The sequence below is a fragment of the Puntigrus tetrazona genome, chromosome 9 (assembly GCF_018831695.1).
Source record: "Puntigrus tetrazona isolate hp1 chromosome 9, ASM1883169v1, whole genome shotgun sequence".
Taxonomy (NCBI): Eukaryota; Metazoa; Chordata; class Actinopteri; order Cypriniformes; family Cyprinidae; genus Puntigrus; species Puntigrus tetrazona.
The window spans coordinates 13,738,539-13,758,591 of NC_056707.1; the positions used below are offsets into that span (position 1 = coordinate 13,738,539).

At 35.8% G+C, this 20,053-nt stretch overlaps 1 protein-coding gene across 1 annotated transcript in view; it reads left to right on the forward strand.

Annotated features, from left to right (window-relative positions):
• The window catches only part of lypd6 (LY6/PLAUR domain containing 6), a 19,706-nt gene extending 1,991 nt beyond the window's left edge, over positions 1–17,715 (forward strand). Inside the window, exons 2-5 of the mRNA XM_043248134.1 lie at positions 10,947–11,103; positions 13,991–14,089; positions 14,804–14,934; positions 16,088–17,715. Coding sequence (XP_043104069.1) covers positions 10,995–11,103; positions 13,991–14,089; positions 14,804–14,934; positions 16,088–16,261 — 513 coding nt within the window. The 5' untranslated portion in view covers positions 10,947–10,994 and the 3' untranslated portion in view covers positions 16,262–17,715. The remainder of the gene's footprint in view (positions 1–10,946; positions 11,104–13,990; positions 14,090–14,803; positions 14,935–16,087) is intronic.
• The last annotated feature ends 2,338 nt before the right edge of the window (positions 17,716–20,053 follow it).

Genomic DNA, 20,053 nt, shown 5'->3' on the forward strand with positions numbered 1-20,053 from the left:
AAAAATATGAAGCGCTTTTTATCTGTGGTCTGTGCAGGGGCTGCGTGAGTGCAGACTCAACACAGGCAGCCAAGGACACAGGGGGAAGGAACACTGCGAGATATTCTCACTTAGCAGACAGCGAGAGGAAATCCATCGAGTTACTCAGGAGCCAAGCTTCCTTTGATATCAGACGGGAGAAAACATTTGAGTTGAGGTGGAAAGCCCTTTTCTTACTGGTAAAGCCCTGATGACATCACGGCGACAGACCACTTGAGACGATGCAAAAGTGAAAGTACTGTAGTAAAGGATAGACTTCATCCTCGATTTAAAAAGAATATCATTTCTTGCATCATTCTATGCATTCACGTTAGTTGATGCTGTACAGGACATGAACTAAAAAGAAACTATTTTTTGTAGCATTTACTAATATAGGTGTAAATGTTAATCATATTATTATTTTTGTTGTTCACACTACCACTACTGCTAATGCATATGATTAATACTTCATTTGATTAATTTATACTTAATATTAGATTATAATTCTTAAAATAATGTTAAATATGTATAGTGTATACCGTGTGCAGATAATAACCGTAACTGAGCTTAATATACGATGTGAATGTTTTTTTATTTTAACTGTTGAATAATGGTGATCTATGCAAGTGTTTAAACCAATAGTGGTTTAAAAACATATAGTACATCTGTAAAGCAATTCTCAGTATTGAATACAGTCTCGTCCAGTCAGGGGCAAAGGAAATGCATTGTCTCCTGCAAACATGCATAGGAAGAATGGAATTATAGTGTGATGTGTGTCTAAAGCCCATCTGTAGACGGTCTGATTTTGTGGTGGGGCTGCAGTCTTGGTTGAAGGGACACGGTCAGAACAATGAATTCAAGAAGAAAATGTTTAAGAAATGAAAGGGTCCTCACCAGCGTGAAAAATGCATTTGTCTTCGTTTTTAAAATCCTAGTGCCCACGCATAAGATTTATCGTCCATTAGTTCTCCTGGGTTCACTTTATCCTGGTGGGGGTGGTGTAACTCAAGACCCTCTCAGGCATAGGCTTATATGCTATTTTCTGTAAATATAAACTGAAGAGGTTTGCTTCATGAGCGGTTTGCATGATACAAAACAGTGAAGATAAATTTGTAGTTTGCGTTATAAAAACAGGTGCTGGGACATGTTTTCAATTTTCAGAAAAGAGTCAGACTTCTTTTATAATTAATTAAATGTGCAGCTAATTAGAAATTTGAGAAATGTACTGTGTGTCACAGAAAGAGAAAAGAGTGCTTATATAGTCACTGGAGAGCTGTTTTGCAATATACATTATCATTATTATTATTATTATTTATTATATTATATATAGTGTCATGCATTTGCACAGGGTCTGTGTATAATTTGTATATGTATTAAAATGCTTTAAATTCAATAAAATATAGTTTCAAATTGATGATTTAATAAATACAATTTAATTAAATTACATTTTTGTAATATAAATTTTTATATTTACATATTTGCTTTGAAGATTAAAGGAGAAATCTGACATCCTGTTAGGGTTTGATGCTTTACCCATCAACCAGACCAGATTTATATCCGCTGTAGAATTGTTTTTAATATCTTTATCTATTAAACATGTTGCAGTAGATTGCATTATATATATATATATATATATATATATATATATATATATATATATATATATATATATATACATACTAACTAACATACTAACATTTAAATTAATAATTTGCGTACATGCATGTTTTTACTTTTTATTTATATTTTTATAAATACCTATATGTAATTAAAGCTGTAATTAATTTCTGTAATTACATTTATAAATACACTGTTGACCCATCAATACAATATGAACATAATAAATACATTATAATTATTTTCTGATATAAGTACACAGTAGTTAAGACCACCTAATATAAAGTGATATAATTCAGTCATAATACTTATTGCCATTAAAGCTGGAAAACACAAAACAAAGAAACCTGTTAACCAGTTTGTGGATTCCACTCTGCTGGAGTGGTTACTTTCCCTTACAGACACTTGTGACAGGAAGGCCCACATATTTGCATGTCCTCTGACCCCAAGAAACAGTCGAACACCTGATAACATGTTAGAGCCGGGGCAGGTGTTTCTCCAGATGGCCATCTCAGAAACTGAAAGGTGTTATTTGAGACCTTCTAATGACACGGGTATGGAAGCATTTAGAGTTATCTGGGTGTTTAGAGCGTGGTTTTCTGACGGTATGATACAGGCTGAAAGAATGTCACGACAATGCTCGATCTGGTGGTTGTTGTGCTGTGTTTTGAATTTCTCTGATTATGTTAATGGTTTGCATTGCATGTAATGATGTTACTGTGTGTTGTGTCTGGATTGATCTTTTACTCGTTTTATTCGCATTAGTATTATTGTTTGCAGCCACTCTGGCTGTCAGGTGCAACTTTTTTCTTTAAATAATCTTGTAAAACCCGCAATATATCACCTTCTTACCATTGCGTGATCATCAGAGGTCTGATAAAGCGTCCCGCGTCGTTGTGGGGGAGGGGGTTCAGTGCTCCATGTGCTGATCGGACTCTCCATTACCCAGAGTGCCATCTCAATGGGGACGGTGAGGCAGAAGACAGAGCGATGGCTTCATCTGACCCCTTTGTTTCCCCTCACCATGTCGAGGAACTTGACAAAGGCTGATGGTCTTTGGATAATGACACTTCTCTTTGGGCCGAGTACATAACAAACGCTGTTCATCGGGGCGTAAGGGAGAATCCCTTAACGCTGTGCATTACTTATGCTCTTTTTGAATTATTTAGCAAAGTTTGTTTAGCGTTAACTGCATGAGTGACCAGGCAAAGATCACTATCACTGAGCCAGTGCTAGTCTGCCCGAGGCGCCCGGGGCTCTTAACGCATCTGTTATTTTTACACGTTATGCCCCATTATTCCATTATTTTCATTTTCAAGTCTTTTTAGCTTTACGACATTATATATGTATTTTTTTAGGTAAGTCACTATTGTGAATAATTCGGTCAGAGAGGACTATGTGAAACTGTGTGGTGTTAAGGAGCTTTTGGCAGATTTTGATGCTAATTAGCTGCTTCTTGAACCCCTTTTGAATGCTTTACTGAACAGATGTATCCGATTTGTCTTACGGAGGCCTTTTTGCACCCTGCAGTGAAGCTGCTGCCATCTTTTGTCTGTATATGAAGATTTATATGTAGCCTGTTAATATACTTTGTACCAGGATTTGAACACCAAGAGGTTTATTTACCTCAGTCAGTGTGAATAGCTAAATATCAGATCTATTTTAAAATCTCTCTTGTGGAATTGAAAATGATTCAGCATTTCATTCATTTGTTTATTATTAAGCAGAGAATACAGTTTTATTATTATTTTCTTAAGCAGCAAATCGGCATTCAAATTATTTAGAATTAATATTAGAATTATTATAGAGACAATTTAGGTTTGTCATTACAGTAATAAATTGTTTATTATTATGATTATTATTATTATAATTTTAACATAAATTTTCAGGTTTATAGGTTTTTCGATTTGGCTTGATCTTGATATTGCATTTAATACAACTACTGTTAATGAAAACTTTCATTTTGTTAGAAATAAAATAAATTTAGGTTTACAAAAAATTGAAGGAGCCTTCAGCAGAAATGATTGCGGCCTTTTTCTCGTGGAAGCTGTATGCCCCATATATTGCTGAATAATCTTGTTTGTGACTGGAAGAAATATAAATTCAGTGTTCAGTGTTACAATATGTGGTTAAACAAAAATAAATAAGTAAATAAACAATGGTATAACGTTCACATTGCTAGGCTGCTTTTTTTTGCCATTTTACTTTGAACTCCATATGTATGCAGTCAATCTTGGTGTTGCCTCCTCAGCATCAGCAGCAGATACTATCTCAGCATGCCTCCAGAGATTTTCCATTTCCTTTGAAGTTTTTTTTTCTTTCCATGAGAATGCCTGGCTGGATTCTTGCAGATAATTCACATTGCAAGCATATACGGTGCTTTTAACCTGATGCTTAATAACTCTGAAATGTATACACTGATTTCTTTATTCTGTTTAAAAGTTGAGGTGAATTTCCTTATAAATGCAATCCTGTCAACCCACTTTCACTGCAGACGTGAGTTTCCGATCCCTGTGCCTAATTGTAGAGCTCTTTCACTGCTATGGTTTTGATTTCCATCTCAAACCTTTCATGTATACACAACAAAATACATTTTTTCTTCGTGGCTGGATGCTTTCCACAGGTTGTCTGTTTTGCAGAAACATAGGCGTGTACTTTTTTGACTGAACCACAGACAGCTTTCTGCTGTCTTATTCCCGACGTTTAGACCTTGAACAGGCATAGTAGTTACTGATGTTCTTTGTCAACGTGGTATGTTGACTAAATCACAAGCTTCTTCGATGTCAGGTGATCTGAAATATTTCAATCACGTCTGAACCACAGATGGTTGGATGTAAACATGCACAAAAGCCTCGTAGTTGAGAGTAGAGCGTGTTTTACCCCGTCTGATCAAACTCAGTCACACTCTGTCCGTGATCATGGAGTGGAAATATCTTGTTGGGAGAATTTTGGTTTTGCCATCTGAGCCCCAAAGACAAAAGACGGAGCAAATCCTTTCATGAACATTCCTAATTAGCCCCCGTTTGCCCTCTTATCCCGTTATGGTTTTGCTGGCCCAAAGTTCAAGGGAATCAAACTTACCCCACCCACTTGGTTTTCTACAGCTGCCACAAGGATATTTTATCCCTTCTTCAGCCTGACCCCCCCCACACACACACACCAAGATATTATTGTATCTGCCCTACCCTATAAAGAGCTCAAGGCTTTTTCCTAGTTTCAAGAAGCGGAGTCACCAAACCCAAAGAGAGAGAGGAGATTTTTATTTTTTTAGAGGTCATATAATCTAGAAGAATCATGTAATCCCAAATCTACAGGATGAATCAATAACTTGTTGAGAAAACATATCACAGCACAAAAAGTGAAAAAGAAGGGCTAGTTCAACCAAAAATAAATATCTTGTTATAACAAGGGTTATTAAATTAATTATTGTTAATTAAACCTAACACCGGCACGTTACGTGATATTAATATTGTTTCAACAAATGGAGACTGATTTTCCAGAGACTGATTTTCTTGGATCTTTGAATGTGTCAGGAGACTGAAGAAGGGATTAAAAATTATAAATCTGAACCGGACCACTTCAAACGAATAGTGCCGGATTAGTGTGTGTGTGTGTGTGTGTGTGTGTGTGTGTGTGTTGTAGGATTTCAATTAGCTGGTGTGTGATTCTGATCCAACGTGACTCCTTTGGTTTTGGAAGGGTGCACTACAGGGCAGAGGCATTGCTCGATCCCATTCGGCTCAGCCGAGAGTGCATTGTGCTTTCTCAAATAAACCCAGTTATTGTCCATGTTGCACTGCAACTTCCGTGAAATATAGCTTTACAGTAAACTGTTTTGAATATGTTATGCAATATGTTTTCTTATTTTCCATTCATGGCATAGAGAAGGATTGCGCTATTGTCTTAAGTAATATCAACCAAATGTATTACGCAGTTTGTAGTATAATGTTTTCCTTCTAGTCGAAATACTGAGATTCAGGTGTTTGTACCTGACTGGAAAAGAGCCACAACTTGTGGCTTCTTCACCGCTCTTCTCCTTTCACTTCTCAAACCTGCGCGAAATCTGGTCCAACAAGTTTTGGAAGTCACAAGAGAGGATTTGCATTTCTTTCCCTCCATTAATGGGAGCGACTGCCATTCACAGGCCGATTCACAACCCAGAGTATCGTGTTTCTGACCTGAGTTAGTCTTACTCACCTGGCACTGGCTCAGGCAGGAACTTCAGGGCCCTTGACCTGCTGGGAGCCCCTTTCCTCCACCCTGCTGGGTCTGAGTCAGCCAGTGACCTGCAGTAATGAGATGACATGAATGTGACTGGATGTGTACTGCTGCACAGAGAGGAAATCAGCCTTTCAGTGAGTCATTCTTGCATGGTGTATCACAGGTGCTAAACACTAAAATAACGAATGCCGCATGTTTTGGAGAGAATTGGTCTTTATTTAACAATGACTCAACATTGAAAACATGAAAACATCAGAAATTGCAATCTAGATTTAAACATTACGAAACAGACCAAATAATCTGAACTTTATTAACCACAATATTTGTACAGCTCTATGCAACAAAGTGATCAAAAGTGATGGCAAATACGTGCGTAATGATACAAAAGATTTATATTTTAAATTCTGTAAATATCAAAAAGCATAACTGTTTTCAACATCGATAATAATTAGAATTATTTCTCGAGCAGCAAATCTGCATATTAGTATGGTTTCTAAAGGATCTTGTGACACTGAAGTCTGTTGTAATTACTGCTGTAAAAATGAGCTTTTATTTCCATCATAGGAATCAATTAAAATATTAAAATATATTCAGATATAAAATTGGTTCTTTGAATTCTAAAAATATTTCATAATATTACTGTTTTTACTGTATTACTGATTATACAATATATATATATATATATATATATATATATATATATATATATATATATATAAATTATACCCACACACAATTTATACCAGTAGTATACTTCATCAAATTCAACAAGCCTCAGTTGTTTTTATTATTCAATTTTAGCAGAACACATCTGAGACTTATACTTAAAGGAATAGTTCAAACATTATTAACTCCCTGTCGTTCCAAACATGTATGAGTTTCTTATTTATGTTGAACATAAAAAAAGGTATTTTGAAGAATGCTGCAGTATCCGCAGTATTTCTTATCCTGCTGTGGAAGTCAGTGGGTACCATCAACAGTTTAATTCTTCAAAATATCTTCTTTTGTGTGTGACATAACAATTAAAGTAAATGATGATGACGGAACTAATCCTTTAAATTAAGTGTGAAAGAAAACATTTGCTGTAGTTGAAAATGAATATAGTACAGTATACAGATGTGTTAATATCATAGATTACAGCACATGTATATTGTAGAAACTGTAAGTGAAGACAGTTTTATACTGAAAGAGGATGTTTAAATGGACCATGTGGTGGTATATAGACACATATTTATCTCTGCTTAGTAACTTTTGCCTGAAAAACAGCGATGACAGACAAAATCAAGTGCAAAAGGCCATGCTTCTGCAGCAGGTTCATGTTGTGCTAAAGTGTTTGCTCTCCAGGTATGCTTTAATGCACCGTGATCCTCTTCAACGCTCTCCATAGCAGAATAGTCTACTTAAACAAACCGACAACCACAGTTTCCATTTTCCAGAGCGACTCGCAGGCGTGTAGGTTTTGATGACAGGTGTTGCTCATGGCAGGCACCTGGCAAAGCTTTAGAGGAGATGGGGAACTGAAGTTCAACCTCAGGCACTTCCTGATTGGTCTGGAAGGTTGCCTTTGAATGTCAGAGCAATAATTATGTGCCTTGTTTGGAAACTGGCGTATTTCAATTAAATATTTCGCTTGTTCGACTGGCATGAGTTGCAGTCGTCATTATTGTGATTAGAATGTCAGCGCTTAAAATTTCATTATTAAAATAATTATGAAGAAAAAGTCTGCTGGACTGCAAGTGCCACACAAATGTATCTTAATATATTTTAAAATGTAATTTTTTCTGTGAAGGCGCATCTGAATTTTCAGCAGCCATTACTCCAGCCTTTAGTGTCACATGATCCTTCAGAAATCATTCTCAAAAACACTTATTATTAATGTTGGAAGCAGTTGTGCTTTTTTTTTTTTTTTTTTTTGTATAAATGTATAAATGTTTTTCTTTATTGCTCTGTGATTAATTGTTTAATCTTTTGTTATAAATGTATTTACTGTCCCCTTTGAACAATTTAATAATTTCCTTGTTGAATTAAATGATATATTTAAAGAAAAAGTCTTATTTTTGAGCAGCGAGTACACAGTTATGTCTCAGTCCTTCTCTGTTGTCTGTGATCTCTTATCAGCCATGTTCTCAGAGTTGTGGCCTGGACAGCTGTTGCTTAATAGTCTTGGACGTTAGACTCCCAAATAACAGATAAAGCTGAATAAGATGACTCTGGTCTGAGGACACCTGTGTGTTGAAACTAAATCCATGTTTTCTTATCAGTAGGATGCCTTTTTGTTACTCTAGACTTTCCTTACTTAACTTATTCCCTCTGCATGTCACGGTCTCATACAAGGGAGATTTTATCAGAGATTTGGATTATTTTACCTGCAGGCATATTCTGTCTAGACTAAAAAGCTTAATAACAAATGCTGTTAACCATTTTGCATTGCATTGGTGAATGTGAGATATTTTAGCTGGCCAGATAATATATTTAATGCATATATATATATATATATATATATATATATATATATATATATATATATATATATATATATATATATATATATATATATATATATTTATTTTTTTTTTTTTTTTTTTTTTTTAATAGTTAGATATAGTTAGAGATATAGTTAGATACACTAGAGAAAATATTAATAGCTGTCATTTACTTTTTTTCTTTTGGGAAACAGAGAAGGTTTTTTTGTGCTGCACTGTTACATAAAATTAAACTGAAAACAAAGGCTGTCAAACTCCCAAAATTAAAAAAATATCAGAATAAAAATAACATTAAGTGACCCATATGACAAAACTGTGCTATTTTCCATATCTGTTGTGGACTGGATTTAGGGTGCATTTATTTATTCATTTTTTTATATTTATTTATTTATTTAATAAAAAAATTTTTTTAGCTTAACTGACCCTGATCGTGCATGAGCTTTTACTGTTTGAAAAAGAGCAGCATGAACACTTATCATCTTGTGCTCTTTTAAAGAAAAAAATACAGGTTTGGAACAACATGAGGGTGAAAAAAATGATGACAGAACTTCCATTTATGGATGGACTATCCCTGTAATCTTTTCTTTTGTAGAAACGACAATAGCACACATGCGTCATTAAGTTAATTACTTTTAATTCATTATAACACCTGGCTGCTTCGTTTGAAGATTCATCACCATGCGTCCGCCATGTTATCTCTGTTCAGCATCCACATGAATCACATTTTCTTACTAATATAATACTGAAAGCCCTGGGGAAAATCCAATTCATTATCTTCAGACTTAACTTATTATAGAGGTCACCGCATTTATCAAAGGTGTGTCAAAACATACTTAAATTGTTTGTTGACATTCAAAGTCGACGAACAGCTTGTGGGAGCAATCCGCATCTAAAACCGAAAACCGATATGTACTTCTGTGCTCCTTTTCAATACCGCCTTAGACCTTCAGCGGTGAAAAGGATCACTTTGAGGAAACCTGATGCTCTCTAACATGGCTGTGCTGTGCCACTCTACATTGTCTGAGAGGTCAGGAGCTACACAGCAACAGGAGCTCAAGGTTGCCCGGTGTCGGTCTGTTTAATCATTTTTCTGGAACCAGCACGGCTAACACAATAAACATGAGGAAATCTGCTTTTCCCGCCTTACACAGGAAAGCCATTAAGATCCTGGACATGTATAACCTTAAGGACTCTTATCAGTTTTTGTAGTAGCGTACACTAATACGTTGATTGCTCCAATTTGAATTGACTCTCAATGGATGCATAGAAAAAAATGATTACTATTATTATTGTTATTATTTTAGTTCTTATACAACATAATTAATGATTGCAAATCATAGTAAATTCACTTAAACATTTGTTCAGCGCAGGCTATAGAATACAGTTCACACAGAGGTATGCTGGGAGTGTTGCTCTTTATTAAATTACTCGCTAAATCAAAGGAAGGTCTAATCCTTATTAATGAACTGCAGAAAGTACTAAAAACCGGCTATGCTTTGAAGTGCTTTCTTGACTTCCAGGTTTAGATTTGTAAGTGAATGAACTGACGGAGATGAAAAAATACTTGCAATGTCAAAGAGCTATTTTGGTTTGGTTTGCTAGAAATTAATCTCACGACAAGAGTGTTTCGATTCGCTGATATACCTGACGACTAAAATATAAACTCATAAACTTTACAGGGGATCCTTTTTCAAACAGTCTGTGGTTAAAGGATATTTTTCACTATAGTAAATTCGTTTATTTATGAATCAGCTTTTCTCCATAGGGAATTCAGTTTGCGAGTTGTAAACAACGTTAGAGAGATTGATTCACCCAAATGAATGGATTGATTACCGGCTGGCTCACCGTCTGACTCGCTGAAGAAAGCGCACAAAGCGGGTTTAGTCAAGCACTTCTGAAAAATGTGTAATCTGCCCCAGCTTTCGTTTCAGTAATGTAAACCACAGTGCTCTGTGTTTAAACCATGCGATTTTCTCCAGGCTTATTTTGGTCTTTCTGATGGAGTTTTGTATCGCACCAAAAAAAAAAAAAAAAAAAAAAGCACAGATCCTTCTAATGTTTTAGATCCTTCTCATTTTATTTAGGCTAAATAAATGTGCATAGTGAAAATGATTGTTTTTGGACAAATCAAAAATATGCCATATGAAGCACATGAATGTTCTTTTCCATTAAATTTGATCACATTATTATATTACTATAAATATATAAGTACCCATTTTGTAGACTTTGTCAAAGATGTCATTGTAAGCATGGCATTCAGTAATTGGAAACAATAGATGAGTGTTTGTTCTGCTGCCAACAGCCAAAGCGAACGGCTAAGAGGGTCACTGTTGCTGAGGGTTAGGACATTGGCAGACTGCTGACATTGTCATTGATATAATGAAGCACTTGCTGGAATAACAAGCATGCCTCTTTGTGTCTGGTGTTCTGGAGAGGGATAACAACGCTTTTGAACTGCTTTAATCCTATAGAGTTTCCTTTCTATCTTCAGCAGATGTTTCTTTAATCCCTTGTTAAACTTTATTTACTTGGCGTCTATAGTTAAGTTGTTTCGTATGACTCTGGTTGTATGTTTTTTTTTTAATAAACGGTTGTTTTGTTTGTCAGGTACCGTGCTGGATCTGGGTACCTGCTCATGTGAGTTTTCCTCCAGCTATGGAACCCTGGCCTCTCATGGCCTGGGGCCTGATGCTGACCGCCATCATCAAAGCGGTTCAATCGAGGGACTTCACAGAAAAAGACATTATTTTTCTACATCCCTCAAGTAAGTATTTGTCTTTTTACAGATTCCGCCCAAAGTCTTGAACATGAAATGAATATAATCCATGTTTTTCCTGGGTCACCTGGATGATCAAAAGGGTCAAACATCAGTTGTCAGTCGTGACTTGTTTAAATGCTGGTGTGGAGCCGCTAGACCTTCAGGCTCAAAATGCAGATTTATTCCAAATGCGGTGTTTTAGATTTTACATTGTGTCCCTGATAGTTGGCTATCCAGGATGCAACAGTGGTTGAGCAACAAGCCAGTGATCCGTAGCTAAACTCAGCGTCTCAGCTGACACACCAGCTGTGTTAAGATCCCTCACCCTGACATTCATTGCCCACCATCCCTGCTGATGCCGAATCGATTGTTCAGAGCATGTGGCACTGGCCATGGTGCCATGGTGCTTCTTTGAGCCTTGCTTGAACAGTGTCCAAATAAGTACTTAAAGAATTATTAAAGCTTTGGTGTTGGGAAATTTATTGTAATGTTTTTGAAAGAAGTCTCTTATTCTCACCAAGGCTGCATTTATTTGAAAATACAATAAAAACAGTGAGATTGTCACGTGTTTGGACTGTTTGTTTTTGTTTTTCGTGTCCCATGTGCTCTGTGTGCCCTACTTTCTGTCCCCAGTTGATTATCTAATTATATTCAGGTGTGTCAGTTAATTTAGTCATTTCCTTTGTGCTATATAAGTTCCTGTTTGTGCTATGTTAAATGGTGCGGTCTCGTCTATGTATGTGTGTGGTTCCAGTCTGTCTACCTGCTAGCCAGCCGTATTGCTATTTACACTTCTGTGGAAGATTAAAAACTGTTAAAAGTTATCTGAAGAACTGTTAGAAGTTCTCGTTGAGTGCTGCTTCCCCCAACCACACCGTGACAGAAATATTATTACAATTAAAAATACATATTTTATTATATTAGTGTTGAAAATAACTGGGTTGTTCTATATTTTTTGGGAACCAAGATGTATTTTTTACAAATACATACACATATATTTGAATGCACTCGTATTCCATGCATTACATGTTTGTCAGTGACATTTATTGATAGTTAAAATAATTTGCTACCAGTTCTTATTTAAATATGTAATATCTCTGGATCAGTTGGTTACATGTGGTAATGTAAAAGTGCAATGAAAGAGAGTAGAGGTTGGTTTTAGTTCTGCTGAGAGAATTAATCTCTGAAATCCCAAACTCTTTCATCACAGCGAGAAGGACCTCCCAAAATCCTTTTAGCTGCGTGCCTGCTCTCCGGTGTGCAGCTGGAGATATCCGTATCTGCTCAATGTCCCGGCGGGGATTGAGAGAGTGTGTGTGTGTGAGAGAGAGAGAGAGAGGGAATCGGGTCTTATGGGATCCCAAAATAGTATGTGTACCAGCAGTGATTTTGTGACCTGCTCATATCCAGCTGTTGCATATTGATGTAGAGGATTTATTATGATGATAGAGTTCATTTAGTTTCATCACTCCAGATGGCAAGCGTGGATTTACAACCCCATGAGATCGTTCAGAAAACAAAACACACTCCAGCTACTTAACGTAGTTAGGACTACTTTACACTGAGTGTTTACATGCACAACAAAATGCTGGTGACTATCAAAAATCAGCTCAAAGGCTAAAACCCAAAGCACGTTTGCAATGGTTTATGTTACAAATTGTTTTGTTTTATCCTTTTCTGACATCAAAAATTAAACAAACACCCACACAAGACATGCATATTGGATTAGCTTGGGGGATGTTTTGCTGTTGTTTTAAGACGTTTCTTCTCCTTCGGCTCCTCTGTGCTGTATCTAAGAGAGATTTTAGTTAGTTGTATCATTGTATTAATTACTGATCGACAGCTTTCATAAGAGTTACAAGAATGTGGGGGAATTAACAGTAAAGTGCAAGTCAATAATGAACTACTAAGCTCAGTTTGCATGTACATTATTTAAAGACTTCAGAAGTAATAACACAACAGGGCTGTCCAGAATAATGAATGGTCTGTTTAAAATGGTCATTTGATCAGATTCTTAAATGTTGGGTGAGGTCAACAAGAGGTTTTTCTTCTAAAAACTTTAAAACAAAAAAAGTTTCATGTGAGCTGTATAATTTGATTGAGGAGCTTCCAGAAAGAACTTTTTTCACCTAAGAAATAACAGTAAAATGCTGGTGGAGGAGCATTTGATTAGATTATGTCTGTATGGCAGATGTTCCTGATGATGAAATTGATATAGGGACATAAAACACTTCAGTGTGATTTGTTTAAACATGCAGTTGCATTTTATTTAATCTGTAAACACTGAGTGTGAATCATGTCACATTAAAATATTTCACTATGCTCAATAAAGGCAAAATATATATACAATTATATTTAATTATTTAAAAAATATTATATTTTGTCATCACTCTAGTGATATCCTTACTACAAGAATCTATTTATTTATTTATTTTTTCAAATGAATGTTTTTGGGAGGAAAAGGTTTTGTAACAAAAATTACTATGACATATAGCATTATAGCAGTATATGCTGAAGCAAATAATTGTATGCTTTTATTTTAACTAATCATTATTTTAAGAATGATTTCTGAAGAATAGAGTAATAGCTTGTTCAATTGTTCTTTGCTATCAAAGGAATAAATTACATTTGAAAAAAATATAATTGTATTATATGAATTTTATTACTGTTTATAATGTATTATTTTTAATGTATTAAAAATATATTTTTAAAATGAATTAATACATTAATATAATAAATAATGCCACCTTGGTGAGACTTTAAAAAAATAAAAATATATATTTTTTGTTCTGCATAATAATTATGCGTGCGTATAAGCTTCAACAAAAGTTTTGCCATTAAAAATAAATCAATTCAATTCTGTTAACACTGATGATTATACTTTTTTCCCCAGCAACTCCATATCCAGGAGGATTTAAATGTTTTACCTGTGAAGATGCACCTGACAACTATGAATGCAACCGCTGGGCTCCAGATCTCTACTGTCCACGAGGTACCACCATCTCCATTACCTCTCTCTTATTACAGAACAGTCTGGATTCCATTGAATGACCTTGCACTGTGTGCCTTTGCAATTTTGTGAAACAACGACCAAAAACAAAGCACAATCAGACATGATGCATTTAAATAGCACCGTTACTATTTAAATGCATCATGTCTGATTGTGCTTTGTTTCAGTGCTACTGAAATGTATTCAGTGAGAAGAAGTAAATAAGATGCAGCTGGGTCAGTATGTTTCAGGTCTTGCTTTGCCCACGAGTTGCACCATATATGTATTCAGTTCATGTTTTTGCCATGAATAGTCTCCCATATAAGGAGTCCTGTGCTGTGTCGGGTCTGATTTACAGCAGCGTGTTAATGACTCAGGAGCTGTAACCCCTTACAGACGCTCATTCCTTCAGTAAAGCACAAGCTGCTGCAGATCATCTGCACTTTTGCAGGGAATGTATATATTTCCAGGAAAGCTCAAATATGGTGATGCGTTTCCACACAGTTCTTAAATATGGTGCAACATTGTGTTAATGTAAGACTCGCACTTAAAGGGCACTTATTAAAGAAGTTGCTGAGGGTGAGTTCTGCAATATCCGGTGCAAAAAAAATCGATAGAGGATATTGCTTTTTCACTGAAATCTGACTCCTTTATTACTTTTGACCTGTACAGTATGTTCTTGAGAAAACTAAGCAGATATAACTACGTAACTTTTAGAGAGCAGATATTGCTACACGCAACATAAGATGAGCTGGGATGGAAACACAGAGTCGGTGACAAAGCGTTGCGTGGCGCTGGAAGACTGTCTGGAAACAGGGTGCTCTGAGATAAACCATGAAGGAAACAAGGTGAGATGCAACTCATGTGACATGTCCGGTTTGTGTTTTGCTCAAAATCCATTCACGTTTATATTCTCATCTCACGTTGCACAGTCTTCTTGAAGTGATCGTAAAGAAAACATGTCAAGTGGCTGATAAACGCATTTGTAATTGGCTCTGCTGCTTGTAGGATATGGCTCAGTCAGCGACACTAAACTCTGCTCTTCAGTTAATCCATTTATCCTCTCAAGTGAGTTCGCTGCAGATGAGATAAAGTTGTGAGTTATGCTGCCGTCTATCAGTAATCCTTCTTTGAGTAATCCTTGCTGAAAGGTGCACCCCTGTCATTCCCTGAACTCTTTGTGTCTTACCTTTACCTCTAGCTCGGGACAAGAGTTATGCAGAGGGCAGGGGGCAGATGTGAAAGGCCAGATTGAGAGATAAATGGTGTAAAAATGCCACAGCACTAAAAGGGAAAATTTAGAAGCCGAAGGTTCATTCTTAGGTTACAAAAAGAGTTATTTGTGTGTGTCTGAAGTGATTTTTTTTTTCTGTGCAGGTAAACTTTAAATAATGACTGTTTACTGTTTGTGTTCAGACAGGTGACGTTGAGCCTTTTATTACAGTGCAGCACTGCACTGACATTGTGGCTTAATCTGAAGTATGGTATTTAACTTCAGCAACAGATTCTGCTCAAACCATTGTTTTGTAGAAAATCTTTTTCTTAGGGACGCTGTACATTTTTTACAAAGCATTTAAGAAAGAAAAATACGATTGAAAAGTTTCCCTCTTTGCACAGCTGAGTTCAAGGATTAGTCCAGAATTAAAAAGCTTCCTAATGATTTACTCACCCCCCCCCCCATGTCATATTAGGAAAATATTCCAATGGACTTCAACTCCTAGATCCTAGCTTTGGAATAGGGGTCTTATCTACTGAAACGATTGGTTATTTAAACTGTATATACTTTCAAACTTGCTTTGCAATACATGCATGACTTCATGCTTTAGGTAAATTGTTTGTCGACAGCTTCAGAGGACATGCTTTCCCCCTCAATAAAGTGAAGAAATATATATGTGTATAAAGTACACAGGTATTTGGGCCACTTAATATAAAGTGGGGCCAACACGGTCGCAATTGCTCTTTTTCTTAATCTCCATTTATTGTTTGTCTTTCTCTATGCAGGTGTGCACATCCTGTTGTGAGGGGAACATCTGCAACTTGCCCCTCCCACGAAACGAGACCGATGCCATCTTTGCCACCACGTCTCCTATTAACAACAGCGTTGAACCAGCACAGAGTCCCATGCTGCTGCTCTCTGTCTGTATCATCAGCCTGATGCTCCACAGTATTAACTGAGACAATCATCCAGAGCGGAATAAACCCTAATAGCAGTCATTTAGGAAACCACTGACTCATGCCAGTCAGCTGAGGGCTTTGCTTTTTCTCAGAATGAAGTGTTAGTTCTTGGACTTTTTATGTCATTTGAATACATTTTTATGAATCGTATACTAATGTGTGGTTTCGCTCAAGCTAAGTGGACTTGTCTAATAGTCATGTTTTCGTGATGGATGTGGGATGGGGATATTTATGGCAAAACTGACACAAACCTGCACATTTTTTGTTTCAAAAGTGAGTCGTGTTTTCTACATTTGTATAGATATATTTATTTTTTTATCATCCATTTTTGTTGGAAGCTGAACTGTGGGCATGAGCAAAATTGTAGGGGTCAAGCTACATGAGTTTTCCAGCCACCCCTCTCATTGTGAGGGTATTTTTGTCATCATGGAAAAGGGCTTGGCACCTATAGGAACCAGCATTCCTCACTCCTATAAAAAGAACATTCTCTGTTAGTTTTGCACTGTGTATTTGTGTCATAATGCAACATGTATTCCTAAAGCACTTGTGTACAGATTGTCATGTGAAAGCGTAGTGACTAGCATTGAAAGTGCGTATAGCCTACAGCGAAGGGCTTTAATATTATTATTATTATTATATATGTATGTATGTATGTATGTTCCTACATATTTGTCGGTCCATTGTTGTGTACTGTAATATTTCCTAATCATGATTCTTGGCTGACTGTGCAATCAGCAAAAAAGTGTTGAGTCTGCAGCGACAGTGTTATTTTTTTTCAGGCGTTATAATTTGTTTAGGCGACGTGCCCGGCTGTAAATGAAGCTATTTCCTGTTTCTTCTCCATCGTTCGTTGAGTTATACGAAAAGTACCGTAACATTAACTGAAATCATTTTGTTCACTTCGGTAGAAAATAAAGGGCATGGTGATCACAGAAGGGCTTCAAACCTTTACTCAGGTAATTATGGACCAACTAGTGCCAGTTTAGAAATACCCAAAACACCTTTATCCTGAGAAGACCCGGCCGAACCATCTGAGGTCTTATGCATTAAACACGTCTCTGAATGTGCTGATGTAAAATCAGCTCTCATTAGCTCAGATTGATAACATTGTGTACATAAAATGTTTTTAAAATCCGTTTTTACTCTCATCTTTAATATATATAAAAATAATACAGATTTGTAATAGGGCTGCATGAACTTTTTATACTTACAAAATTGTGAATGCTGCATGCCATCGTGTGCCAAGGCTTCTTATAAATGTAGATATTTTTTTCTACGCTTGTTTGTAATATCCCTGTATATTCTTGTGTACATAATTTTGGATATGATTTTAAATCACACCTTTTGGAGTACACTGGTAACACTCGTGCGGTCTCTTACCTGTGTTGTATGCATTCAATTTAAATGTTTACTGATGTCTTGTTTACTGATAATAAAAGCAATATCTTGAAGAAGTGATTTTGTTTTGGATGAATTGCACACGTCACAGTTCAACATGAAAAATCAAATGAGGCTGTCCATGTTATCTTCAAATAATGACTGCATTGGCTATTTACACAAAAGATATTTCTGTTTTGTTCCATTTTCCACTCATTCACTGTCGATTTTACACTCAATAGGGTAAAGCTAAACTATATACATATATATTAAAAAATCAGTTTGACTTACTGCAACCCAACTGCATTTTGAGTTATTTGTATATTAGTGCTGTCTGTATAAGTTTTTGTCTGCATAATTTCTGTATATTTATCATGTATAGCTACATAAATACATTTTGCAAATATTTACACAATTATATTCACGTTATTTATATTATAAGTAAACATATTTAATATATAAAACATAACCTTTTTTACTGAAATATATACTTGCATGTGTGCATATTTATATATACATAACAAATAAACACAGCACACATACATAATTTAGATAATATATAAAAACATTTTTTTATATAATTTAGATTTTATTTTTATTTTATTATTTCTTTTTATATAATATAAATATGAAGTCACACCCTAAAAATGCCCCTCAGTTAGAGCTGGTATTTGTAGAATTAACTTGCTCTAATGGTTCGAATCACTCAAATATTGACTTAATTTATCTAGACAGGTTTAGGTCTTCAGATTTACGTTGTAGTTGTGCAGCACAGAAGAGGAAACACAACTCTCATTAAACCCGGTGCCAGAGGTCAAAGGTGAACACCCAGCGACCGTTTGGTCACTTCTTGTTTCACAAATGGACTACAGGTTGAAAATGAAGTCGACCTTATGGAGCTATTTATTAACAATCTGCTGCTGTGTTGATTCCTGTAACATAAAGTTTGCTTCATCAGAGAAAAGTGACTGGATGAACAAATGCATTCATAAAGAAATGAATAAAAACAAGAAAAACAAAAACAAAGTTTCAGCAGACGTTTGGATAATTTTCCGAGTCAAAACAAAAGCTCCCTTCATCTTCTTGCTTTAGTAATCCAGTTTCTCGGCTCATTCCCTGCCAATACAAAGTCAAATTTCCGCTCTAGAGCTGACTTTCCAGATGAGCAGTAACATGTTTTTAATGATCAAGAGCTGTTGCAGGCTGGGTTTCAGGTACCTGGCCTGGAGTCCGAAGAATGACCCTCATTGTTGGAGGGCATGGCAGCATATCCTGTTCAGTACGGCCATGCTGAGATTTTAATTACTCTGCTGCCGAGCTTTTGGGATAGATTGAGCAGCAATGGAAACAAACGCAGCCCTTCTTTACTGTGGGAAAATGCCAACTGTCTGCGTTCAGCATGAATGAGCCACACGCAGGAATATAGGTTTAATATTGCACAAGATAATAAGGCGGTTGTTTATAGTGATTTTAGAATAGACCGCTCATAACAATGATTACTGGTACAGTTAAATGCATACTAGTCAAAAGATTGCAAGTCTGCTTTTGTCTCCTACATCAATTCCAAATATCAATTTTCATTTTAAGAAATTACTCAGTAACACGTGATTATTCGGAAATCATTCTTATATGCTAATTTGGTGCTGAATTATTATTAACGGTTATCATTACTGAAAACTTTCATATTTTTGTGGGTACCACAATAATTTTTTTTCATGTATTCAAGTACGAGAAATTTATTTATTTTATTTAATAGACATCTTAATAAATGCCTTTACTTTCACTTTTAAAAAATACAATGTGTCAGAATTTTGAATGTTATTATATCATGTTATCCACAAAAATATTAAGGAGCAAAAAAAGTTTCAGCATCGATAACTCAAAATATTTATTGACCACTGAACCAGCATGTTAGTCTTTCTTTTTTTCCACATTATTGCGGTCTTTAATGCATTTTTGATTAAATGAAAGTAGCTTTTTGTGAGCTAAAACACAAACGCACACACAATTGAAGTGTCTTTTTATATACATTTAAAGAATTTTATAATTAAATGATATTCTGTGACAGAAAAACAAATCATGCATACTAGACAAAATGTGTCTGCTGTTTTGGTGTGTGAATATATCAGTTTCCAGGAGAGGGTGGAGACAACAACAGATGATGATGTAAGTGTAAAAAACTGTCTTCGGAGGAAGACAGAGACGGTGGGAAATTCTCACAGGACAGACTGGAAGTCTGCTGCAGTGTGATGGAAAGACTCGAGGAAGGACTGGACAGAGAGAAGTGCACCATCACAGCTTCACGATGACTGAATTACGCCATGATGACAGACCCAGAGGAATAAAGGCTCCGGATGCATCAAAAATATGAATTTGCAATCCTAAAAATAGCTTCTGCTGTTTTGAAATTCTAAC